The sequence below is a fragment of the Chrysoperla carnea genome, chromosome 1 (assembly GCF_905475395.1).
Source record: "Chrysoperla carnea chromosome 1, inChrCarn1.1, whole genome shotgun sequence".
NCBI lineage: Eukaryota > Metazoa > Arthropoda > Insecta > Neuroptera > Chrysopidae > Chrysoperla > Chrysoperla carnea.
The window spans coordinates 98,440,746-98,468,081 of NC_058337.1; the positions used below are offsets into that span (position 1 = coordinate 98,440,746).

Here is a 27,336-nt window from a genome sequence, read left to right on the forward strand (position 1 = left end):
TTAATAAGTACATAAATAATTATCTAAATCATATCACTACCATTTTATCAAAAGTTTACAAAATAATTTCTCCCCAGTAATGTGATAGGTGTATTTAAATATTTGACAAAATTAAAATTTTTAATTTTTAATAATTTATATCGATATCATTTTGAATAAGTAGCTCAAATTAATTATTATATTAAATATTAATTATATTTTTTTTTTTGTATTTTATCCACAAAAATTGTTTGTACAATAAAAAATTAAATTATATTTTTTAATTAAGTGGTTTTTTAAGAAGATAATATTTTTCTTTTATTGTAGACAAGATAAGCAAATTATAAGTGAAGGTAACAAGTAACGCCGATTTAAGTAACGACGGGAAAGTTCAAAAATGGTAATTAGAAAATTTTAGGTATCATTCCTTCACCACCACCCACCCCAACTTTGAAATTTCAAATGGCACTTCCTAGTTTGTGATACCTCATTTGAAAGTGCATAAAATTCTCTCTTTAACCATGATAAAAAAAAGAAATCGATCCATTGGTTCTCAAAATAGACTACTCAGAGGATAATTGAATCTAGACCCTTTTTCTTCTGTGTAATCAAGTTTGAGAACCAACCGATCGATTTAATTTTTTATCATGGTTAAATAGATAACTTGATGCCTTTTTAAATGAAATGTCACAAAGGAAAGTTCCATTTGAAATTTCAAAGATGGGATGGGTGGGGGTGAAAGAGTAATAATTAAAATTCTCTAGGTACCATTTTTCATAATCACATCAGGTCAAATATAATGTCACTGTATATTTAATTATGTTTCCTATCTAATTTGCACCCTCACAGGTTAATAGTGAAGTTTACGAAAAAATGTTTCAAACAAAAGTTTTTGAATTTTTTAATAAGGAACATTTCTTAAACTTTTATTCTATCTTTAACGGTTTATAAGATGGTTCCTACGGATCCAAGACCCAATTCACCTAAGTTGCTTATTTATGAACCTGACACGCTGTATAAATTAATCTTGATTCTTTTCGTTTTTGAGTTATCGTGTCCACAGATGGGCGGCTGACAGACATTCAGACGGACAACCGGAAATGGATTATATGTAAAAAAACATCTATACCAAAATTTTATTGTAGCAATCAATATTTTAAGCGTTACAAACTTGGGACTAAAAACTTAGTATACCTTGATATATTTCATATATTCATGTAACTATATTACCGTAAAAATATTTGAGGACATTTCATCTATTTGGCACTGTCATAAAAGCGGAAAATAATCTTACCCACGTAAATAAAGCTCTAGTGGGTATAAAAACGATATTTTATTAAGATGATTTGTAAAAGATTTGAAAGAATTATTCTAAATCAAAATATTATATTTCTAAATAAGCTATATTTTTTTACAGTGTAATTCATTACATAACAAATATATATAAGGCATTTCTTTAAAACATAATAATAATTTTAAAAAAAATTATTAGTGAACTAATAGTAAATAGTAACTCATAGTAAAGTAACAAATGGTAATGAATAATTAAGTATCTCTTGGCATCAGACGTTTAATCAAATGTTTCGAAAAGGAATAGTTTCTTTTTACATGTAATAATAAGAAATACTTGTATACATAAAATTTATAATCGAATAATTGAAAATGAGATCCTTGAATATTTAAATAATTAGGAATTTAATTAGCTTTCGCTTACAATAATCTAATTTTCAAGACTGTGTCTATACAGGCGCATTCAATTTAACATATTTCTGAATTGCGTACTTTGAATATAGAAATAAACAGAGGAAGGAGCATTTTTTGATATTTTTCACCAGTCGATAACACAAATGGCAGTACAATGGCGGCTGCCATCGTTATCAGCATGCAATTTGCTCAGAGTGAAGTCCAATTTATGATTTAACGATGAATTTCACATTATCGAAAAAAAGTTTTTTAAGAAATATGCACAATATTGTTTATTTCTTGACGGTGTGTCCAATTAAGTCGGCATCATATGAAAAACTTTTATTATTTATTCGAGATAAATTATTATTATTTCCAATTATTGAGATTCTACTATAGTACCAATTTGAGTCTTCACACAATGATTTCATAATTTATGTCATAATATTGATTAATAAATAATAAAAATATATTAATAATAAAAGTATTAAAAAATGTAGGCAATATTATTACATAATTGAAATGATATAAGAATTATAAATATTCCTACGCGTGGCGCTAAATTCTGCACACAACGAATAATGAATATTGTAGAATTATAAATATTTCCCCAAAACATCACTATATTTTGTCTTGCACCAATCGAATATTTTTCAAAAGCATGAATAAACAACGCAGTTTTTAAACTACATTCTTCAACTGAACTTCAATTTTACCACTCCGTGTATAAATAAATGAACTTCAGTAAACGGCAAATTATCTCCTATTAAATACTGTTGTTTAGTTAAAATTGGTAGGTATTCCAAGTCAAATAAATATATTATACTTACTTCTGGAAAACCACAATCGAAAGCTCCAACCAAAAAGTTAACAAAATTAGGGAAATTCACACCACTTTGCGATATTCGTAATTAAAAAAAAAAAAATTATGGAAAATATTTTTATCCTTTTGAAAAAAATGTAATATAGCGGCAGTCCTGAAAATTGGAAAATTAATTTCTAATACAAATTTGTGTTTTTTATATTATATTTCCCATAAAGTTAAACAATTTGCAATCGGACATAATTTACTTTTTTAATGAATGATGAATACTCAAGTGATCACAATTTAAAGTATCATAAAATTATTGGAAAAATTTATAGCCTTTTTTGTTTCAAGTAGTATTACCATTCTTCTTAGATTAAACAAACTAATCACATATTAAATTCCAATTGTTCGAATGCTGATTTTCTCTTAAGATGTTAAATAACACTGACCGATTTTTAATGTACAGGATGTGTCCAAATCACCGAACCAAACGAAAAGAGGATCTATTCGATTCCTTGTTTGAATGTAGGACTTTTTTTACTATTGCCAATTTTTGTTTCCAAAAATCTATATAAAAAAAGTAAGGAAAAAATACATAAAAGCATTTAAGCAAACCAATCAGAACTCGTTTATGATTTGAGTTATAGTTGGGGCCTACCAGTAGGTGGAATAGAAACTAATACCTCTTTTCCAGGCAACAATATTCTTACATTTTCGCAAGAAATCAACTCGTTTCATTGGATCCAATGATATTTAGACACTGTAGAATTCAGAAAGAAATATTATTCTATACTATGGAGTATAAAACAGCAATGATTTCGATTTACTATTTATCAATTATCCAAATTTGTGACTGCAGACAAAAAACAATATTCATTTCTTTTAATTTATAGGTGGGAATGTTTCTTCTAACGGCGTGCCATTTAGGCAAAAGTTCTTTATTCATTACAATTCGAATAGACCTTTTTCTAAATTCGCCAAATAAAATGATGATACAACAGTCATTTTAGGTCTTTACTTCATAAAAAATATAATCAAGATTATAAGAGTATAAGTAATATAATATGACCACGTTTACACGCTGTCTCATAAGATGGGGTAGAATCGTTTAAGGCTTAGTAACACTGGTGTAAGATTTCATGCATGTGATTTCTTAAGCGAGTGTAAGTTAGTTAGTTACATAGCTACATCGGTTTAAGAAACCTTGATTAAAAAACTTATTTAAAATGATTATGATTCGAATAAAATCACGTTTATACGCGATGAATTAAAATGAAATAAAATCTGCTTAATAACGCTGGTGTTAAGATTACGTGTTTACGATCTCTTAAGCGATTGTAACTACATCGATCGAGTTACACCGGTTTAAGAAAATATAGGATGTCTTAGATCGAATCAACAACTGCGGCTTAAGAACTAGCGTGTAAATGTGGTATCAGAAGAGAATCGCTCAATATATTTAACATCTCATATTTTTTTAGTGTATCATAACAAACACGGGTAGAATTTTTTATATAAAATATCTTAAATATAGGTAACAAATATATTACTTTTTTTATAAAAAGATAGTTTTAAAACATAATTGTCATCTTTGTGACTTGAATTCCAAAAATTCAGTTACACAACGAATAATAATTAATACAAAAAGGAGTTTTTTATACATATAAATTAAATATTATAAAAAATAATAATTTTATCTTACATGCTAGAAAACATTTTTCGCATAACGGGAAACTTGCATTCAAATATTTCTATTTATTCATAAAAAGGAGAAGTGTATTTTTAATTAATGCATTCGATTTACTTGTATCACAGTGATTTTCGTTTCAAAAATATTTAAGTCTATCAAATTACAAAATAAAATTTCATTAATTATTTTCATATTAGTTAGGCTACAAATGCTCATACCTTTTAATTTACATGAATAATATTTAATTTTCATTAAAGGTATATTTTTATTAATTTTTTTATCAGCGTACCATTAAGTATACAATTAAAGCAAATTTCCAGTGTAAATTATTCGAATTGAATGTTTATGTACAGTGCATAAGTCTATATTTTTGGGAAAAATATGGCTAAAAATTGAAGTTGCCATTAATTTGACTAATGTTTTAGTTTTAATTTAGAAACGAAGACTAGTACATCATTTAAAATAGAACACTTTCTACATTTATGTTCAAAATATCACATTATTAAATTTTTACAAACATAATTTACAAAATAAATAAATTTTCGAACAATGTTCTTAAATTATTCATGGGGTTATTTCAAAATAATTATGATTTAATTTCAATAATTATCTCCTTTGTCAAACTGATTAAATGCAAGTTTCCTACATTTATGAATAAAAATTAACAAGAACATAATTTAAATGAATAAAATAGAGAGGTAAAAAAATAACACAATCACAAATCAAGGTTTATTTACATTATTTAAATGTTACTTATTATATTAAGTATCCTAAAATAAATTTTTACTATCAAATTGCTTGAAATTCTCGCTTTGAAAAAGCAGACAATGAGATGATACTTTTATTTACTCTAAAATCGAATTTATTCATGATGGAAGTTTTTTTAATTGTTTCGCGAATGAGCATTTGATAAAAAAGCGTTAATTTTTAAATTTGTGGACCATTTTGTTAAGTTTATAAATACTTTAATTTTTTTACATTTTTGAAAATAATATGAATTTTTTCGAAAATTTTCAAAACGATCAGAAAGTATTTAAGATAACTAGTCCATCTAAAATTAAAACTAGATGTTCTTAACATAATTATCTTGTCCTTATTCGAATTTTAAACAAATATAAATAGTTTTTTATGAACAAAAGAAAACAATTTTGTGTATTAAATTTCCAATTTTTTTTCCTTCAATTGAATACATGATTGATAGACAAGAAATTCTATTTAAAAAAAAAAATAGGATATGAAAATACCTTATTATTAATATGCAATTTGTTTTTGAAGTAAGATTGGAACTATAAATATAATAATATATTGTAAAAGATAATCTTGTAATGTATATATAAACCTTGAACACATTACACAATTAAAGTTTAAAAATAAAATTAAACTTTAAATTAAAGACCTTAAAACATTTCAATCGTTAACAAAAATAGTAGTTACTATCTATTAAAGAACCACAAATATGAATCATTACTTCGTAAATATGCTAAAAACGCAATAGATAGAGTTGCTGTTGCAATGAAAACACGATATCGTACAGCACGATTTCTAGGTACCCATATTGGAATGAAACGTTCAAATTGACGTAGGAATATACGATTTGGATGTTGGGGTTGTATTCGTTGTAATCGACGTCGCCTTGCCAAATCTTCATCACGTTTTCGTGCTTCCATTCTATAAAATAAGAGAAAACATCTATTTTTAGTTAATAAAAATAATTCGAGATTAAATTTTATTTAGTAGTTCTTTAAACGTTGAATCATTTTCCATTTTAATTCAAATTTTAAAATTGAGTATAATTATTAAAAGATTCTGAAATTTTGAAATAAAATAAAAATAAAAAGTCAAAATAAAACGAGAATTATTTTATTGAACAAATTATACAATTTCTTTTAATAAATATAAACAAACATAAGATTATAAATGAGGAAACAACAATAAATTAATAACTACTAGTTCGAGCTTATGATCGTATACGAATTGTTGATGAACGAAACGACTACAAAACTTCCCAAATCATCCATTTCAACAACTGTGGGCACTGCGGTATTATTACCCCTATTAAAGTAATTAAAAATTGTCATTTGTTTGTTCAATAAAACTTAACACACATCACTTAAAATAAAAGTTATTATACAAATTTGTAAATGCATTATTAAAGCTTATAATTTATAATTTCAATTTTATTTTGAAAAACGTACAAGCAAAATAGTGAAATGCAAAAGTTGTTAGTAATTTAAAGATTAAGCTAAAACACGCGATATTATCAAATAATTTTTCTTTGTATGACTTTTATTATATTAGATAAATTAAATTATATTTTATTAAGAAAAAAATTCGTTGCAAGATCGGCCCATTTTTTCGTGTAGCAAAAGGTATATACATATATAACTCGAGAAAAATAATTAAAACAGGTGAATTTAGCCTGAAGGGGTTGAAAGGAATGAACAGTGTTTTTTGCCATTTGTGGCTATAGTATTGATTTTAGAGAAAAAAGTCAAATAAGAAAGTTGTAGATAATTAAAAAATCTATAGCATTTGTACGATTCATTTTTTGACCTAACCTCAAATTTAACGAGTAAAATGTAAAAAACTAATTTCTTCGTTTTTTTTAAAAAAAAAAAAAATTCAAAAAAATATGAAATTTTGAGTATACGTTTATTTTTTTTTATAAACAAGTAGAAATTATTTTTTCAAAAAAGTTGAATAGTTTTTGAGATATTCACAACATTTTTGGAAAAAATCATCCCTTTTTTAAGCTGATTGTAAAATAATAATTTTTTTGAATCGTTGCGTCCCATTTTCTTTGAAAGGATGTATATTTTCATTTAAAAAAATAAAAACATATCGTTGTAATGGATTGTTTAAAAAAACTAAAAAACTAAAAACTAAAAAATTTTTTTCAATGCCGATGATCATTATCTTATATCTAAGGTGGCTGTGCGAAAAACAAAAATAGAATATGGTTTCCATGGAAGCGACAATGAAAATGTGTCGTAATAGATGCTGTGGTAATAACAATTTAGTTCTCTACAGACAGCCATTGCGAACGTATCAAGATTGTAAATTGATTTTGTATGATATACCCTTGTGTTAAAAGATTAATTAATTCATACTGATGATGAGTACATGGCAGTTGAAATACGTATTTATGAAAAATACATATTTATATAATACGAAAATTGATCTAGAAAATTTGAGCAATAAATATCTAAATTATCTTCGAAAATAATTATAATACCAAAACAGTGTTATCTAGAGGTTCTTAGCGCAGCGAATAGGTTAGGATAAATTGAAGGGATTGATCAGCATTGCTTATCCTCACATGCAGTTTTGATGCTCATTATAACCTGCAGGTAACTAATTAATATTTAAAGCAATAAATCTCTTGGGTAAAGAATTTCCTCAGTGGTAAATGTTAATTTTAACAAAAGTAAACAAAAAATTAATAACATACTCATTTTGAATACGCCTTTGTACATCTTTTTCAATTTCTTCAGGTGGATATAGTTTGTAATATGCCGTTGCGTTCTCTAATATCTTTTCAAATGGTAAATTATCCGGGATTGCGTTCAACAAACAATGTACACTAGCCATATCACAATCACTTTTAAATATATCATCAGCACGTTCAATTACTAAAGCAGCTGACACATATAATGGTGATAATGGTGGCGATGCTAAGAAATAATCATACAATCGGACCACATCTTTATAATGATTCAATGAATGACCAAACCATGTTAAATACCATGGCAAAGCAAACATTGTTCCCACTGATGATCTAAAAAAAAATAACATTCATTTTATGACACAAAAATATTATCAATTTAATACATAGAGGGAGGTGAAAGCACAGTGGAACAATCATTTTCACGATTAAATTTACTATGTTGAGTATATCTTTGTGAACTTATATATATCCTGTGTTTCAATTATTTAAAAACCAGATTTTGGTAAAAAAAAAAAGGGTTGAAACAAAAAAGTTTTAGATTAGAGGAAATGTAAAAAAATAATTACATCAACCCAATGACCCATCTGATATAAAAATAATTTGATTCCACCCTTTTTCACGATAATCGGGGCTTAACAAAAATCAGGGCATTGTATAAAAAACCGGCATTCTATGGAAAAATTCATTATAAATAAAAAAAAAGCATTGTACACGCGCTATTAGGGGGGTCTCTGATTTTTGAAACATCCTGAATACATAGGACTTTACAGAATTACACGCTCTTGCTAGCGTAAAATAAACAAAAAAATTCATATAAGCATACGCCTTAAATTAATTTATTAACGCCATTAATTAATTAGACATAGAATTAGTCATTGAATTTAACCTGCTTCAAGTAAAATAAACTAACGATGATTAATCGGGAAGAATTGAAAATTGAGTATTGGAAGTATTGAAACAAATCTGAAAAAATAAATTGTATACAATATTACCTTTCCAAATATTCATAAAGGGTGTGATGTTCCCTTTCAATAATTGGATATATAAAATTAAGTCTATAAGATGTTTTTTCCATAGTTGGTTCCATACATTCACGTAAATGATCAGCACTAAGTCGTTCCATTATTCTAAAAGCAATGACTTCACCTACTACTAATAAAAATGTGATAGCAACATCGTGGTATCCCTAAAAAATGCACAGATTTGTCTAGTTACTCAACAATTTTAAAAGGGTATTCTTATCCCTCAACGGGCGCAATTCATCTCAAGATCTCACACATTATCGGTGTGTAATTCTCAAGTTACTTTTTCTTAAACTAGATTGAGACACTTACGTTTTCATGTATCTTCCCTTTCATAAAAGCGGTTATGTTTATGGTCTAATCTAATAGAATAGAAAAAATCTAATAGATGCATTGCGCCCGATAAAGTCTTAAAATAATCACTTACTTGATAATATCTTAGATCTGGATACTTCATAATAACTCTAAGTATTAATACAGTTAGTTGATCTTGTAAGGCCACTCGTTGTTCATAGGGGATCCCCGGTGGAAATCGTTTTAACGATCGATTTACATCAAGTATTACTTGATTATATTCACTATGAACAGATAATTCTTCTAAACTAGGCGGTATTTCTGTTGGATCCCATTTAATTTCTAATAATTTTGGCCATATTTCTTTTCGAAAATCATCTGTTCAAGAAAAATTTTTGAATGAAAATTTATGAATCTCATTTAATTTTCTTAATGGGGTCTCAAAAGGCACCAACCTTTTTAATTTTCTTACGATGTATAAAAGATTGGCCATTTTAATCGATTTTAATTATTTTTTTTTTCCTGATAAATGGAATTTTTTTGTTTACTCTCTTATCATTATCAGATGTGGTTGATATAACTAGGTACTATAGACCAACAATTCCAAGCTACATACCAACCTTCATTTTTGTAGATCTGATAGTTTCTGAGAAAAGCTCAGAAAACTTGCTTGTAGTGCGGTGTACGCCGTTCGGCGGATAGATTTTTTTTTCGATTTCGTAATCTACGTTCTCTGTATGAAGTAGCGTGATTCGAGATCGAACAATTTGTAAATTATAGTTATTGCAAGGTATATAAATATATTATAATATATTTAGAGTTATAACAAAATAATGTTACTTGACACATTTTTTATATATGTAAGTACGTAAATAAATTAATTAAAGAAGGAATTTGAAACAGAATAAGGAATATTCATGTATTTTTTTTATATTTTTAATTCATTGTTTACACCGTTATAACATAGTAAAAAATATAAATACTGCTTAAAAATGTTGTATTTAAGTGTAAAAAAATATTTAAAATACATTATAATTTTGAGATATTTAAACGCAGTTTGTTGGCGCTCTCTGTCGATGACGTATAAGTACGTGATCTGTCAATTGGTGACAGTTCAATGTATAATTTACACTTTAAAAACATGAATTTACAACACAGAATTTACACTCGCTATTATTAAGCTTTCTAATAAAAAGCCGTAGAATAGTATAATTTAATGAAATACCATATAAAATGTAAGTAATTAATATCATACAGTATGTCAACAAATTTGACAAGCCCGTACTTTGATGTCACGTCCGTATATAAATTTGAATTTCCGTTTTGGAAATTTTTAAATTCCCTTACTGAATTTGTACTTTTATTAATTAATTAAGTAATTAAAAATATATTAATTACTAAAATAATGGTTTAGTTGAAATGCCCAGTCATTAAAGTTACGGAAGAAAAATATTTTAACCAAATTTAAATTTCATGAATATTCCCTATTGCATATTTTTCAAACTCATAACTTCAATCCTCAATTTTCACTGTGTCTATTTTTTACAATGCAAAATTATTATCAAATATAAAAAAAAAATAAAATATCTGTGTCAGACATCCTTTTATTACTCACCATCAATCAAACCATATTCGGATTTCGCTAAATTTCTCCAATTCTCCAATCCGTAATTGGTATCGAGTAATGCATTTTGAATTTCTTCACGTTTTCGTTTTTCATTTATATTTTCAGGGCCTATAAATTATGTTTCAAAAATTTTATAAAAATACTTATTTTGGATAAGAAATGATTCATTTGTAAAACAAAAGAAATATTAAATTCATAAAATATAAGTACCTAAGTATTAAAAGTCTTAGAAAGACAATAATAATTTAATTACATTCATAACTAAATTTGCTGTTTAGGAAAAATTGGTCAAAATTATTGAATAGAACTTCAGAATGGCAAAAAATTTCAATTAAATTATTTTACAAACGATTTTAGGAAGCCAAAACAGTGCAACATTTTATACAGTATCAACAGATAAGCGAATTAATTAAGTTGGTTGGTTGATTTTATGACAAACAAATTAAAATACCTTTCCTAAAATTTAATTCAGCAGGTTCATTTGAATTTTCATCATCAGCAGATGAATACAAACTTGGTGATGACGAATTCTTTAACACTGTTTTCGATTCATTATCACTGACTTCAATATCTGTACCATTTTTGGTGTTATTATAATCTAAATTTCCATTAAAAGTATCTTTAGTAGATCTAGCATCATCTAATAATGAATATTCACTTTCAGTTAAACTTGTCTCTGGTGAAACTGAAGCTTTTCGACATCGTAATTCATCGCTGTCCATTTTATAATTTTATTTCTTTGTACGCTGAATTTAAATTGAAATAAATTTTTCATGTCATAAGAAATGATAAATCAGGTGACAGCTTGATTTCTCATAACATATGTGTATGTATTTTTGTTATTTCAAGTTTATTTGTCAAATCACATTTTTATTATTTTTAGGTTGGTAATTCTTTGTTCAACTTCAAATTTTTTGGTAATCTCTACGTTTTTTTTGTACTTTACTTTTTTAACCGACTTCAAACCAAAAAAGGAGGTTCTCAATTCGACTGTATAGTATTGTTTATTTTTTTATGTTTGTTACCTCAGAACTTTTGACTGGGTGAACCCATTTTGATGATTCTTTATCTATTTGAAAGCTGGGGCTTCCCGTGTGGTCCCATTTCATTTTGGTCTAGTTCTGACAACGGCATCCATGAGAAAACCATAAAAGTCTTAAATTTGCATTAAGTATGCACGACAAGAGGACGAATAACTCAATATCACGTCAACCGATTTCGATGATTCTTTATTTATTTGAAAGCTGTTTTTCTTTTGAAGCCGGTTTTCTTTTTGTTAAAAGTTTTTTTTATGTGTTCGTAGTATCGTGATGCACATAGAAAAACTATATGGTGGTGCATTGACTGCACCTATGTGCACCAAAAATATATGCTACTTCATTTATTACGTTTATTGGCTTTGGATAACAATGTTATATCAAAATGACAATAATTGAGCGTCAACAACAAAAGCAAATAAAAATCAATCAAAAGATTTCAAAAAAAGTGAAATCGGGAAATGCATGACCTAGCTTTTTTTTTAAAGTGTACACCTTTTTATGCCAAAAATGAAATGCATCCTAGGTACGGATTTCCGATCTTTTTGTTTCGCGTTAACCCCGTGAATAAAATTCAAAAACAATCATACTTAAATCACATGACTAACGTAAGGGCTAAAATCACGCAGACCCGTGATAACTCGATCCCATTAAAAGCATGGCTAAACCGAAGCACCTGTGTATATCAATCGCGTGGTTAATGCATACCGACTTGATACTGATTAACTTGTATTAGGATACTTTTGTGCTCACGGCCTCCTCGGTTCGGGAATCTTTCCCGGTTGGGGGCCCGTGGAATTTTGACCCTCCTTACACCCTATTTTTCCGAGCTACTGCCAGTAGTATCAAATACATAAATAGCACAAATACATAAATGGCACTTTTAAAAATTTGATACTGCTATCCTTCTAACTAATTTTTCTTTATATAGCCTACTTTAAATTATTAATTAAATCTTGGTAGAACTATTTAATAATTTAAAGTAGGCTATATAAAAATAATTGGAAAAATTTTCAAGTAAGAAATTCCATAAAAATGACGTTAGAAGTAGTTGAACATAAAGAAATTGATTCCATCATAGACGAAGCAAAAGCTTCCGGCTTATACAGTATCGATAAAATCAATATTCTAACACACAATGACGATAACTTTTTCGATGATTATGATGATTGGTCTGATTCAAACGAATCATTATATAATGAATCAAAAACTAAAAGTTTAATGAACGATTTGGAAAGTTTACTAAAGTTGCAACAACAATGCGTTCCACAAATCGAATTCAATTCTTTACCACGAAGTGATTCAGATGTGACTATAATACGTGATAGAAAACAACGCACAAAATTAAAAAAACAAACAAATAATAAATGGGAAAGTATTCATGATAAAGCTGTGCCTGGTGATGGTACACATTTAGCTGAGAGTCCATCTCTAGTAAATTTGGTAACATTTGTTAATTCTGATACGAACATAAAGAAGGAAGCTGGTGAATATTTAGTACCAATATCATCTTGGGACCCAATATATACGAAAAGAAGAACTTTGGAAAGTTCAACATTAGAAACATCTAATACTCAATTTGAAGAGATTCATAATTCATTACTCATTTCAGGAAAGTACGAATCTCGTTTAAATATTCCTTACATGATGAAACAAAAATTATCACCACGCCCTGGTGCTTTATTTAGTCAAAATCGTACGACAATAAATTTTGAATCAGATAACAATTTACAATTAGATAACAACAATAAAGACTTTCAAAAGATAAAAACTCCACCTTGTGAGAAATTTCAACATCGAACAATTAAAAAAAGATTGAATAGATTTGCACGTAGAGTGTTATGCGCATGTTGTATGTTTGAACAAGTAAACCGAAAAACTAGAAATACTTTTGAAATTGGAATTCAAACTATGAATATGGATATGGATTTATAATGAGTGCGTTATAAATTAATAAACTGGGAGTTTCTGTTTTTAAATGTAAGATATTATCGCTACAAAACTAAATTTTTTTAATTGTACATAACCTAAATTTATTATCAATAAAATAACTGAAAAATGGAATCAATTGGTGATACAACTACATCAAATTATCGAGAAATTCATGAAGCGTATATGCAAAATTTGAATGGAACAACTGCTTTGGAAACATACTTTTTAATTGTACCAAGTTTTTTAAATATTTTTATTTGCCTTAGTGTAATTCATATCATAACACCTTTAATAGACTTACAAATATCAAAATTGTCGCAGTTTTTAATAGAATTTTGTGTGATTGTGTTACCAAATCTGTTGTGGTTAACGGTCTTATCTGATTATATAAAATATGTTTTTCTAAGTTTACTTTGTATATCTACATGTATCTTAATATATTTTTTACAATTTATTCAACATACTGATTTTAGTAAAATCAAATTTGAAAATAAACATCGGCATTTTATAACAAATGCACGATCTACAATCAATGTTTTAACTGCTATTTGCATACTAGCCGTTGATTTTCAAATATTTCCAAGACGCTTTGCAAAAACTGAAACTTTTGGTTTTGGACTAATGGATGTTGGCGTAGGACTTTATGTATGTTCAAACGGGGTTGTTGCTTCCCACACATTAAAAGATCATTTCAATGGATTTTTTAATGTTTTATTTAAATCGTTTATCAGTTGTACACCATTATTTATTCTTGGTTCCGTCCGATTTGTGTTGACAAATGAATTAGATTATCAACTACATGTCTCTGAATATGGTGTCCATTGGAATTTTTTTATTACACTTGCAGTTACAAAAATGTTGAGTACAATTATCTTATATTTAATTCCCGCTAGATATTCTTTACCTACAACTATTTTTTTGATACTGCTTCAAGAGTATTTACTGCAAGTTGGGCTACAAGAATGGGTTCTATCTGATATTAAACGGAGTACGTTTTTAACTGCAAATCGCGAAGGAATAGTTTCATCACTAGGCTATGTTGCAATCTATTTTTTGGCTATTCAAGTATCCAATTTTATGAACTTAAAAGAAACAATTTCTTTTAAAGATAACGTTCGGTTATTATATAAGTTGATTATCATTTCTGTTATTACATTAATATTGACTTTTTTTTGTGAAAAGAATTTTGGGGTATCAAGGCGTTTAGCTAATTCTGGGTATATCTTATGGATTCTATTTATTGGAGTTACAATGCTCACATTTTTTTTGGCGGTTGAGTTATGTTTGATGATAATATTTATAAGTTTAAAGCCATATTTTGAAAAATATTCTATTCGGGTTGGTAAATCAACTGAGTTAACGTCCATCATATTAGAAGCGGTAAATTTCAATGGATTAACATTCTTCCTATTAGCAAATGTATTAACAGGCTTAGTCAATTTAACTATACAAACTTTGACCGTTGGTCCACTTAATAGTTTTTTGATACTTTGTATTTATATACTTACAATTTGTGCAGCTATGAGTGCTGCGTATATTCAAAACATTAAACTGAAGTTTTGGTAAAAAAACAATTTTTTTTTAGAATTACGTAAGGAAAAGTCTGTTATATAACATATAAGTTCTTAATCCGATCCAATATTATGGTTAGGTACCATGATTTGGCGTCTTATTATCTTATCAGTTGACGCCTTGCTGTACTTGGCAGTATACTGGTCTGAATTTATTATCTCACAATTAATTTTTCCTATTTAAAAGACTTCGTGGATTTCTTTTTCGTTAATGTATATTAATTAACGTATTGCCTAATATTTTAAACTTGTGATTTTTTTTAACTATATGGTTCTAAAGATTGTTAACGCATGAATGTGAAAACCAGAATTGATTTTTAAAAATTTTCACAAAAATTCTTTGGTGCTTCACATTTTCTCTCGCTTTAAATTTTTGGGGGAAGAGTGACTATCTTTTTAAAGGAATATGTTATTAATTTATAGTCAAAAATAATTCCTTTATTAATACCAGCATGCTGCTCAATATTGACATCAATGTTAACAATGTTGAATAAACAATAATTAAATATCAAAAATTTTTAGGTAGCATACTGGCATTAATAAAAGAACGTGAAACAAAAAATCATGTAATTTTATATAGTAAAAAGCTTTCAGAAGTGACTTGGATGTACCCGTTATAAGTACGTAAAAAAAAAGTTTTAATGTAAAAACAAGCGAATAGTTACTCTAAAGTTGTATCTGATGATAGAACACGTTTAGTTGTGCGTCCATTTGCACAGGATGGCAATCGACTTAGAAAACCTGGAAATGTCAAGAAATTTTGAAATTCTGCAAAAGGTCGGGAATAGTCAGCGAATTTTGGTATATGTTATAGAAAATGATAAAAAATGTTCAGACTAAAGAATTGAATTTTGAAGACCTGATTTCTCATCCATATTTTGGAATGTAGTACATATTCTGCATCATTTTTATCTTCAAAATATTCTGTTTTAGTCAGGGTTGTCCGATAATTTCGGTCTTAAAGCGTTCAGTTCAGTAAAAAAGAAGTAGATTCGAATTTGAAATTAAAAATTTCATAAACTACAAAAACACCGCTTCATAATAATGGTTATCCGATACAAGAGCCGAAATAGGAAACAAAATCTCCAAACATTATGCAACTCTTGTATCGATAATTTCTTCAAAAAAGATAGATTATATCTGCGGGGCTTCTGTTTTGCCCCTACTATATTGAGTCAATATTTATATTTTGCAGACTTCGAAATGAAATAGACGCGGAATTTAAAAATTTTAATGATACAAATTGAAAACAAAATTTAATTGTTTTAAAAATATTAAAAAAATTCTATAAAAGCAGTAGATTTATCAAAAAAAAGAGGTAAAATGGTAGGATGAGCCAAAAAACAGGAAATCCGACAAACCTTGGCCTGAGGTCAATTTACCTTAGTGAATGTTTTGTATCAGAATACGAGGCAAAGTGAAATTTTTGTATTTTTCGAATAGAAAATTTCAAATTATGATGCCTTAAAAACTGTTAGGGAAATTTTGTTAACAATATGGAAAAGTCAGGGAATTTCAAGTTATCAATTCGATCGCCACTCTGTCCTAGTAAATATTTTAACTATTGTTAAAGCAGTAACAAATATAAAGCGATCAGCTGAAGAATATTTAGTATCAATTTTATCTGGGTATGTACCGAATATATACGAAATACAAATATTTGAAAAATTTTACAATAGGAGCATCTGATTCGAAGGGATTAATCGTTTTTTACATATTTTTAATATCTGACTCACATTTAAGTATTCCATTCATAATCAAACAAAAATTATTAATTAGTCTTAATGAAACGACAATAAATTTCGATTCAGTATATAACAATCAGATAACAATAAAGCCGTCCATTCATGGTACGGTGAACTTGCACACGTTAATCTGAAGGTGTGTATGAAAATGAGCCTTTATGAGCAATTTATGTGCAAGGAATGCATATTGCAAAACAGATGGAAAAACTAACAAGAAGCAAAATGCCATGTCGCGACAAAAATGTCCGCGTCGTTTAACGCTTCAGCATAGCCTTTCGATTCTGTAATATAGGCCTATTTTTTCGTGAATACACTTGTTATGGCAAAAGCTTCTTTATGTTAGTATTCTACTAACTGAACTACAAACTCAAAAAACATAGAAATATGAACACAGTTGTTATTTCCATGTACTCTTCATATGTTATCAAACTAAATAAGAGCCGAGCATTAAAAGAGGCATTGGAATTATATTGTTGCTTCGCTGAGTTATTTTAGTTCCGGTTTTTCTTAGTTTTTTCGCAACCGGTGGGTCTGTTAAGGCACATGCCAGCGTGAGTGGGCGGCTTAAATAATTTCCAAATATAAAAGCTCCACCTAGTGAAAAATTTACAATATCAAATAAAAAAGTGACATAGCACGAATAGATTTTGTTATTTTCGCTTGTTATAAATTTGATCCCGCAAGTTATATTTTTTGGAGACCGTGTTTCAATTCTATTATAAATAATGAATAGGAAATTTTGGTACCGAAATATTTAAATACGTTTTTGTCTCGTAATAATTATTTTTATAATTCAAGTTTGTTAAACTAAAAATGGAATCAATTGATGATACAACTACATCAAATTATCGAAAAATTCATGAAGCGTATATGCAAAATTTGAATGGAACAACTGCTTTGGAAACATACTTTTTAATTGTACCAAGTTTTTTAAATATTTTTATTTGCCTTAGTGTAATTCATATAATAACACCTTTAGTACACTTACAAATATCCAAATTGTCGCAGTTTTTAATAGAATTTTGTGTGATTGTGTTACCAAATCTGTTGTGGTTAACGGTCTTATCTGATTATATAAAATATGTTTTTCTAAGTTTACTTTGTATATCTACATGTATCTTAATATATTTTTTACAATTTATTCAACATACTGATTTTAGTAAAATCAAATTTGAAAATAAACATCGGCATTTTATAACAAATGCACGATCTACAATCAATGTTTTAACTGCTATTTGCATACTAGCCGTTGATTTTCAAATATTTCCAAGACGCTTTGCAAAAACTGAAACTTTTGGTTTTGGACTAATGGATGTTGGCGTAGGACTTTATGTATGTTCAAACGGGGTTGTTGCTTCCCACACATTAAAAGATCATTTCAATGGATTTTTTAATGTTTTATTTAAATCGTTTATCAGTTGTACACCATTATTTATTCTTGGTTCCGTCCGATTTGTGTTGACAAATGAATTAGATTATCAACTACATGTCTCTGAATATGGTGTCCATTGGAATTTTTTTATTACACTTGCAGTTACAAAAATGTTGAGTACAATTATCTTATATTTAATTCCCGCTAGATATTCTTTACCTACAACTATTTTTTTGATACTGCTTCAAGAGTATTTACTGCAAGTTGGGCTACAAGAATGGGTTCTATCTGATATTAAACGGAGTACGTTTTTAACTGCAAATCGCGAAGGAATAGTTTCATCACTAGGCTATGTTGCAATCTATTTTTTGGCTATTCAAGTATCCAATTTTATGAACTTAAAAGAAACAATTTCTTTTAAAGATAACGTTCGGTTATTATATAAATTGATTATCATTTCTGTGATTACATTAATTTTGACTTTTTTTTGTGAAAAGAATTTTGGGGTATCAAGGCGTTTAGCTAATTCTGGGTACATCTTTTGGATTCTTTTTATTTTTGTTTCAATGCACGCATTTTTCTTAGTAGTTGAGTTAATTTTGATGATAATATTTGTCAGTTTAAAGACGTATTTTGAAAAAAATTCCATTCGGATTGGTAAATCAACTGAGTTAACGTCAATCATATTAGAAGCGGTAAATTTCAATGGATTAACATTCTTTCTATTAGCAAATGTATTAACAGGCTTAATCAATTTAACTATACAAACTTTGAAAATTGATCCATTTAATAGTATTTTGATACTTTTTATTTATAGTTTTATAATTTGTGCAGCTCTGAGTGCTGTGTATGTTCAGAATATTAAACTAAAATTTTGGTAAAAAAACAAATTTTGGGGGAGTAGCCAGGGAAATAATTCTATTATTTAATTTTTCCTCTTTAAAAGATCCTTCTAATACTGTTATTGCACAAAACTTAAAATGCCTTACAATTTTTCTCGCTTTTGGGGGAAGAAAAATAAACTCCTTATGAAAATGTTTTAATAATTTATTATAAAAAATTATAAAATATGTATTAACAAAAATCATGAAAATGTTCTTAAAAAATTAATTCATGTAATTTTATAACGTACAAAAATTGTAAAAATCTAGTCTTAAATATTACAATTGGTCAGATCTGTGGTTAGCGAAAACTCGCAAAATTGTCCATTTTATAAAAAATAACCATTTTTCTGATATCATTTAAATTCTATTCACAATTTGTTTAAGCTTATGTTCACATTTTTATACCGTCTTGAGGAAAATTTATTAAAACACTTTTTTACATAATTAATATTTCATTGTGATGCATTCTCTCTGCCAAGCTTTCACCTGTTGATTAAATCGATTTGTCTACTTTTACATATGTTTTGATTCTCCATCAACAAGCTCATCAACAATTGTTAAAGAATGTATATTAATGTGAACAAAAGTTAATATCGTTTTAATAAAATTGTATTATTGTTGTTACTTTAGACATTCCAAAGTCAAATTCAGTATCATTTATTTTGTTAGTATTTTCAAATTGTAAAAATTTTATTAAATACGTAAATTCGTTTAATAATTCGTTATAATTTATTCTAAAATAAAAATTATTGTTATAATTCATCATGGTTTGTATTATTGATATTTTGAATAAATTCCTGCCATTTGGGATGTTCTTTTACATGTTTGGCAGCCTTGTCTACCAGACGCACAAATTCTTTAACATTAAAAGAATAGTTTGTGAATTTTGCATGGGGACCACCATCTGGATGCTGACCCTAAAAAAAGTTGAAGCAAATTAGAATCGTATGTTTTATCGCTAAATTTATTACATACTTCATCTTGTTGATGTAAAACAGTTTTATTTTCCCAAGTTATGTACTTGATACCTCGTAATCTTGCTAAGTCCAAGTAACAGTTAGGATCTTCACAATTATATCTAAATAAAAGCAAATTAAATTAAAATTTTGTGAGGCAGCATTTATTTAAAGGATATAGGATATATGCATTTATGGAGTTATTTAGTTTAGAATAAAAATGAAGTAAAACGTGTCCGACTTTTTTTTGTATAGATATAGTTTTGCATTCAATTTCTGCCAAATCTTTTCATATTTAACTTTTCATTTCTGCCAAATCTTTTCCTTTAGTAAACAAATCTAAAATATAAAACTTACAATTCGAAAACAACAGCCCAATCGGGTAAAAATAATAAATGTGTTAATCCAGCTCCATGCATTCCAATAAAAATATCTGAGTTACGAGTATGATTTAATTGTTGCCGAAAATCTCGAATATATTTATTTTGAGTTCCTGAATATTTTACTCGTTTTACATCATAATTTTTATTTTTCTTTAATGCAGCAATTAATTCATTTTCATTTAATATGTTTCGAAATCTTGAATCACGTGACAATAATGTGACACGAATTTTTGAATTTGAACGTTTTTGCAATGGTATCTGTAAACGATGTAATATGTGTTTGGAGAAAGCATGGAATAAGCCACTTTTCTCACATCCCGAAATCTAAAAAAAAAAACATAAAAATTGGGTTTAGTTTTTTTTTAGTATGCAACTGTTGTTATGTAACTGATTTAATTACCAATGGTGTATTATAAAATAAACCGAATATCATTCGAGGTAATAATGGGAAAATAACATTTCTAAAGCAAACGGTATTTGCTTTTTTATTACGGAAGGTGTATAAATCCCAAATTGGATGTTTAGTGAAAGCTTTAAAAGTATCTTTGAAAGATGATTCGTATTTATAGGTTTCCCAAATTAATATTTGTACGTCCGTTGAAAACATTTCTGGATATGTTGAATTCAAATGTAATGATGCATACAAATTAAAGAAATCACAAAAATGGTGGTACATATTTAAAGCTAAAAAATAAAAATTATAATGATAAAATATAGAATAGTTTATAAAATTTGCTGACATTATTTCTGATATTTTGTTTGATGATAAAGAGAAAATTAATCATAAAATAATCTATTATTTTACTGGTTCCAAAATATGCTATTATTCGACAATAGATTTTCATTCCTATTGCGAATAATAAAATAATCCAGTCATAATAAACATAAGCACAACAGGGAATCAGATCAAAAATTTTAGTCCTAAAATTCTGCCGTCTCCCGTATGATTGATGCCATAATAATATTGTAAAAAAATTAAGCTTAAATGATAACATACTGGCATCTATTTTCATGATAAAAGTTGGTTTTTCAACAATTAAATCACAATCTCCTTCAATAATTGGTTTCCTTGGTAATTTTTTGAAATATCTGAACTCTGGACCCCAACTTTGTAAGGGACTAATATGATCAGCTTGTTTCATGAGACGTTCTTTGTGTAATGTACAAAACCCTCCAATATCACCGTCTCCAAGTACATCCATTTTATATCGTACAAGTTCGTTACGTTTCCAAAGCTTTGTGAAGTTAATCATTAAATTTCGCCCTCGACAAAAACTTAAATGTTCGCTGCATTCTAATGAACTGTCGTCTGGAAAAAGTGGTTCGCACATAATCTGTAAAATGAAATTGTAAAATTTTAGATATTTAGAAAATTGTTTATATGTCTTAGTTACCATCATACTATCTGCGTATTGTTTAACGTATCCAAAGTCTCCCTGTGTATAAAAAGTTTTGATTTGATCTTCCTTAGTTTTTACCCATCCTTGATGATCTCCTGGACAGTGGGGTATTGAGTACTGTGTCGATAAGTTACAATTATTTTCATATCCCCAACATTTATTACTATTTAAATGATGTTTATATGGACAATGTGGATCTTCTTCACATTTTTCTGCTATTTTTGGGAACTGATTAAAATATAAAGGCAAATGTTCATCTGGTATATTTATTTGTGTATAATCATTTTCGTCAGCGACTGATAATTTATTCAAAAAAATTAATACACAAATTATAAAAAATTTGTTCATGTTCATTATGATTACGTCATTAAAATGTATTTGATTATTATGTAATAAACATTATTAGATGAATAATTTTAGGTTATAATTATATAATAGGTTAAGTTTAAAATCACACTTTAGTTATGGTTTAATAACATTATTTGATTAAAATTAATTTAAATATTAAGTTTTAATTAAATAAATTATAATCGTTTTAACGAACTTATTAACGTATGGCCTGCTTTATTACTGATTTTAAAAAAGTTGCAAAACTTCTACGGAATTCATTCTGAGATCATTTATTGCCTTGAAAGTTTATTTATTAGAGAATTATTAGAAGTGTGGGAGGTTTACATAAATTAAACATTTATTAATTTTTTGATTTAAAAACAACCAGGAGTAAAATATTAGTATAAAGTGGTATCAAGTCGGGATAAAATCATACCTATAAAGCTTATACCATTCATAATGCTGCAAAAGTAATTTATTTTAAAAGAATAAGTAATTTGGTCATTCTTTGATATTTTGATATACCTGTAACGGGATATTTATTAGATTCTTTTAGGTGAAAGTTAATTAAGTGATTTGTCCTTGCGAATTTGAATTTTCTATTATTTATTAATTTTCTTGAAATGAATAAATTTGTCTTTGCAGAAGCATTAGAGTATCAAAAAATAATTCATAAAAATGGAAAGTTTTCAAAAAAAATGTTAAAACTTATAATAATCAGTTTTTCTGGTAAATAATTGTTCCTGAGAGCGACAGCCAATGAGCCAAATATAAAATAATTGTCAACAACGAAACGAACCTTTTTTTTTTTTAAATGTTAAAAAAAAATTGTTCCATAGAGGGCACTTTGAGATCTATGATGGTAATTCAGAAATCTATCAAAATGCTATGTGTTAATCTATAAGTAGTGTAGATGAGGTATCACATGAGGGCACTATAAGTACCATTTTGAAATGTGGCTAATTTTTGAGATGATAAATAAGATAAACTTAACAAGTGAAAACAAACAATTGACTGAGTTAATTGTTGAAATACCATGCATAGTCAGTGTTGATTTCTTTATCACATTACACATACAAACATGTGACACATACATAACTGATAATCAAGTATAGTATATATTATAAAATTTCCGCCTAATTGGCGCCCTCAAGGGTAAACATAAAAAAACTGACATCACAGCTGAAAAGAATGACCCAAAATTAGTGGGTTTCAAAAAAAATTCCAATAAGATCGGATCAAAATTGCCTGTGTTATTAAAAACATCGAATTTTTGAACTTGATGAAGTCATCAAAATTCAAAATATTTAATATTGCTCTATTACATCGAAATTTTATCCAATTTGGATAAACCAAGTATGTAATCCTACTAAATTTAGGCCATATTTTTCAAATTTATGACCAAAAATAACGTAGCTCTATTAGATTTCAAGAATGTGGAGGTCTGGTCCCGGAATTAAGCACATAAGTGATAACTAGCGAAAAACTGACATCACAGCTGAAAATAATGACCCAAAATTAGTGGGTTTCAAAAAAATTCCAATAAGATCCGATCAAATTTGCTTGTGTTACCAAAAAAATCGAATTTATATACCGAAATTATATATTTTTTAACTGTTGGGTTGGGTTGGGTTGGGTTTATGACGTCATCAAAATCAAAAAAATTTAATTTTGCTCTATCACATCCAAATTTTATCCAATTTTGATAAACCAAGTATGTAATCCTACTAAATTTAGGCCATATTTTTCAAATTTATGATCAAGATTAACCTAGCTCTATTAGGTTTCAAGAATGTGGAGGCCTAGTCCCGGAATTAAGCACGTAAGTGATACGCTAGTATGCTGCTATGGGCTGTAGGTACTATTAACACGATTATGTTGTAGATATGTCACCGGATTATTGAAGAATCGTTAGTTTATAAACAATCTAGGAAGAAATCGTTAGTTTATAATAAATCTAGGAAGATTGTAAACTAACTATAGATTGTGATAAAACAATATGTTAATTGGGTCTTTTTATTTTAATAAATTTTTCGCATCTGCGGCATATTTCGTAACTGTATATAGAATCAAACTATTAATTTTGATTACGTCTCGATTGACTCAAACACTGTGACACACTATAACAATATACCTAGGTACTAAGCAGTGATTGGACGATATGTTATAAACTAACGGCTTAAAATCGTTAAATTGTGTACTTGATAGTTAGACATTGTTGGTTTATAATCCTACTAAAACAACTCGTTAGATTGTAAATCTTATAGTTCGTTCGCAATCTATCGACGGTTTACAATCTGATTAGATTTACTATAAACTAACGATTCTTACAATAATACGGTAACAGATATAAAACAATCGAAAAAAATATGTAACATAAAATGAAGTAATTATGTACCCAGATAAAAAAGAAACTCTAAAAATAAAGTCACGATTAATTAGTAAAGTTAAAAAATTTATTAAATTAATACTTCTAATGGGTGGTCTTCCATTTAAATCAAATATCTTGTTCATATTATCAAATATTTGGAGTGTTATTTTCAAGTTATATAATACCAATTAAGATTGAAATTAGACCTTTAAGAGACTCTTATATTAATAAATTATTAATGATAATTTACGGTAGATAATAATAATAATATTTATATATTTCAATTATTTGTTGAGTAAATAAATAATGCAAGAAACTGATTTTACTTTTATGCACTAGGTCTTCTGCTCGAGAATTCTCGATAAATTTATCTTAAGCCGAGACGGGAAAAAAATCAATAATTCGAGAACTCGAGTAATCGATTCCGTGCGCTTGGTAACTAAAAAAAACACGCATATATCACATAGAAAAAATATTATTTCGAAGCAAAATTATAGTTTAATTGCAGTTTCCGACACCGTAAGCCAAGATAATGAAGAGGACCTGAAACTCGAGAATGAATTATTTGAACTTCAACTAAAAAAGTCATTCAGACAGTTGAAACTACTACCTACGAAACTAGTCAGACTAACATAACTAGAAATTGAATAATAATTTCCATTATTTGAGTCGACTGGGCAACGAACGCCTACTCTTGAAAAAATGTACAAAGCTGTAGTTACAATTAAGCCAACATCGATGGAGAATGAACCTGTTTTCTCGTTATCGGGAAACATTGTCACTAAAATCAGAAAAGGCCTGTCAGATGATGCAGTTCATGCTCTTGTATTTCTTTTAAGGCTATTTTATAAGGAAAAGCTTTGAATAAAATTTGATTTTTTTGTTGATTATTTTGCGATTTGCTGGTTAAGTCTTAGTTGGCAAACTATGCTCAAATTAAAAAAAAATAGTATTGAGACTTGAGAGTTAAATATGATTTGTTTAATCGAAAGACTGTGATGTTTTTAACCTATTCATATATCTGGAAAAAATGTTTTAAAATAAAAGTATTCGTGTTGTCATAAGAAACAACATTGTAATTTAAAGTGATCTTCTATATCTTACTTGTAACGAAAATGAGTAGATGATAAACTGACCTTGAAGATCAAGGCAAAATCTGAGGTGTATACCTTTGACACGAACAACTTTTCTATGTATTCTTATTTTAGAAGAAAGATTGCAGTGAAGGATGACTAAGGACTTTTGGGACACACTGTATAACTAAAGGTAGATTAGAAAATTTAATAATGTCTTATACAAAAAAATAATTGAATTTTCATGCGTATGTATAATAAAACACATGTAAAAATAATAAGACGTATATAGATTTTACTCAAAACAAAGTAAAAGCTAAACAAAGTAAACATCAAATTATAATCAAGTATTTAATTATTTTATCTATAAAGAAAATAATAATAATATTTCAACGTCATTTTTACACCTGTGTGATTATTCTTTACCTATACTAATTATAAAGCTGAAGAGTTTGCTTGTTTGTTTGTTTGAACGAGCTAATCTTAGGAACCGCTGGTCCGATTTGAAAAATTCTTTCAAGGTTGGATAGTACATTTATCGAGGAAGGCTATAGGCTATATTATATTTTCAAAAAATTAAGTATCCTTACTAAAAGTCCAATATTGTAACCCAAGGTGTTGAAAAATGACCCGAAAAAATCCTTATCCTTACACGGCGTGCGCTGCCATATTTTACATTAAATAAAAAGAGAGCCAGTGAGGTGTAGGCTATAACACGGTGGTCTTTATCAGTATTTATTTTTATGCCCAACGAAGCGGATGGGTACCAAGCTAGTATTTTATAAAAATAAATTTTTTTTATTATTGAAAATACAGGGTTTAAGAAATTTTTGGTGTAGGTATGCATAAAATCATCTAAAGAATCCATTTCCGGATATCCGTCTATCCATCGAGGTTGTGTTCGTAAATAAGCAACATAGGTTAATTGGGTCTTGGGCCCGTAGGATTTATCTTGTGAACCGTTAGAGATAGCATAAAAGTTTGAGTACAAAAAATGTTCCTTATGAAAAAATAAACAACTTTTGTTCAAAACATTTTTTCTTAAACGTCACTGTTTAACCGTGACGGCGCAAAATAGGTTTAGAACAAATACAGTATGTATGCATATATTGTATTGTATCAAGTATACATGTTTGTATATATATGTATGTGTTTGTCTATTACTAAAACACTGAGGATGTGAGGAGAAAGGTTCTCTTATTACTTTGTGTAGAAGAGTGACTGTTTTTCTTTATTAACTTGACGTAACATTAAAGAAGGATTTAAATTTTTAGCTTGCAAATAAATATTCATAATATATTTTTATAAAGAATTTTATTCTTTGTCCAAAAACAAATAACTTTTGTCTGAAATTATTTTTTCTCTACTTGATTATCATTTGATGTATATTTTCTAAATATAGAACAATAGATTTTGATTCAGGTGAATAATAGTTACATTTATTTTGCAAACGTATCGATTTCTTTATATTTATCTATTTATTTAATTAATTTTACTATTATATTTATGAAACTATACTATTATTTGATAAATATTAATTAAATTTAATTATTGTATCTATAAACAAAATAATAATAATATTTAAGCGTAATTTGTGCACCTGTGTGATTATCAATCTATATATATAAAACAAAGTCGTGTTAGTTACACTACTTATAACTAAAGAGCGGCTGAACCGATTTAGCTGAAAATTGGCAGGGAGGTAGTTTAGAGCCAGGAGAAGGACATAGG

The 27,336-nt window shown here is 27.7% G+C and overlaps 4 protein-coding genes across 5 annotated transcripts; 2 read left to right on the forward strand and 2 right to left on the reverse strand.

The window, feature by feature from the left end:
- Window positions 1-5,559: 5,559 nt before the first annotated feature.
- Window positions 5,560-11,384, reverse strand: LOC123304853 (TBC1 domain family member 20). Of its 2 annotated transcripts, none has more exons than XM_044886419.1 (6): window positions 11,003-11,384; window positions 10,540-10,659; window positions 9,058-9,302; window positions 8,601-8,794; window positions 7,612-7,938; window positions 5,560-5,828 (listed from the first exon to the last, which is right to left on the reverse strand). In XM_044886419.1, exons 1-6 carry the CDS (start codon window positions 11,271-11,273, stop codon window positions 5,594-5,596), a joined length of 1,392 nt encoding a protein of 463 aa, XP_044742354.1. In that variant the 5' UTR covers window positions 11,274-11,384; the 3' UTR covers window positions 5,560-5,593. The 2 variants fall into 2 exon arrangements, with proteins under 2 accessions (XP_044742354.1, XP_044742359.1); XM_044886424.1 differs by lacking the exon at window positions 5,560-5,828 and adding an exon at window positions 6,080-6,212.
- A 2,244-nt stretch (window positions 11,385-13,628) lies between these two features.
- On the forward strand, window positions 13,629-15,115 carry LOC123292593 (phosphatidylinositol-glycan biosynthesis class W protein-like). The gene is made up of 2 exons (XM_044873310.1): window positions 13,629-15,052; window positions 15,106-15,115. Exons 1-2 carry the CDS (start codon window positions 13,647-13,649, stop codon window positions 15,113-15,115), a joined length of 1,416 nt encoding a protein of 471 aa, XP_044729245.1. The 5' UTR covers window positions 13,629-13,646.
- A 2,475-nt stretch (window positions 15,116-17,590) lies between these two features.
- LOC123305642 (uncharacterized protein At4g17910-like) lies at window positions 17,591-19,224 on the forward strand. Its single transcript, XM_044887418.1, has one exon. The coding sequence runs from the start codon at window positions 17,650-17,652 to the stop codon at window positions 19,087-19,089; it is 1,440 nt and encodes a 479-aa protein (XP_044743353.1). The 5' UTR covers window positions 17,591-17,649; the 3' UTR covers window positions 19,090-19,224.
- A 121-nt stretch (window positions 19,225-19,345) lies between these two features.
- On the reverse strand, window positions 19,346-22,274 carry LOC123302659 (EGF domain-specific O-linked N-acetylglucosamine transferase). The gene is made up of 6 exons (XM_044885705.1): window positions 21,826-22,274; window positions 21,429-21,765; window positions 20,832-21,115; window positions 20,406-20,755; window positions 20,068-20,170; window positions 19,346-20,009 (listed from the first exon to the last, which is right to left on the reverse strand). The coding sequence occupies exons 1-6, from the start codon at window positions 22,183-22,185 to the stop codon at window positions 19,845-19,847; spliced, it is 1,599 nt and encodes a 532-aa protein (XP_044741640.1). The 5' UTR covers window positions 22,186-22,274; the 3' UTR covers window positions 19,346-19,844.
- Between the last annotated feature and the right edge of the window lie 5,062 nt (window positions 22,275-27,336).

Bases quoted from the DNA above. Each gene is read 5' to 3' on its own strand.
- LOC123304853 (XM_044886419.1), bottom strand. From the start codon at position 11,273: ATGGACAGCGATGAATTACGATGTCGAAAAGCTTCAGTTTCACCAGAG. The intron at 8,795-9,057 runs GTAAGTGATTAT...TGCATTTTTTAG, and splicing joins CAGATCTAAGATATTATCAA to GGATACCACGATGTTGCTAT. The intron at 7,939-8,600 runs GTAATATTGTAT...ATTTTTTTTTAG, and splicing joins CTTTATGAATATTTGGAAAG to ATCATCAGTGGGAACAATGT.
- LOC123292593 (XM_044873310.1), top strand. From the start codon at position 13,647: ATGGAATCAATTGGTGATACAACTACATCAAATTATCGAGAAATTCAT.
- LOC123305642 (XM_044887418.1), top strand. From the start codon at position 17,650: ATGGAATCAATTGATGATACAACTACATCAAATTATCGAAAAATTCAT.
- LOC123302659 (XM_044885705.1), bottom strand. From the start codon at position 22,185: ATGAACATGAACAAATTTTTTATAATTTGTGTATTAATTTTTTTGAAT. The intron at 21,116-21,428 runs GTATGTTATCAT...TTTATTTTTTAG, and splicing joins TATCATGAAAATAGATGCCA to CTTTAAATATGTACCACCAT. The intron at 20,171-20,405 runs GTAAGTTTTATA...GCTTTTATTTAG, and splicing joins TGGGCTGTTGTTTTCGAATT to ATATAATTGTGAAGATCCTA.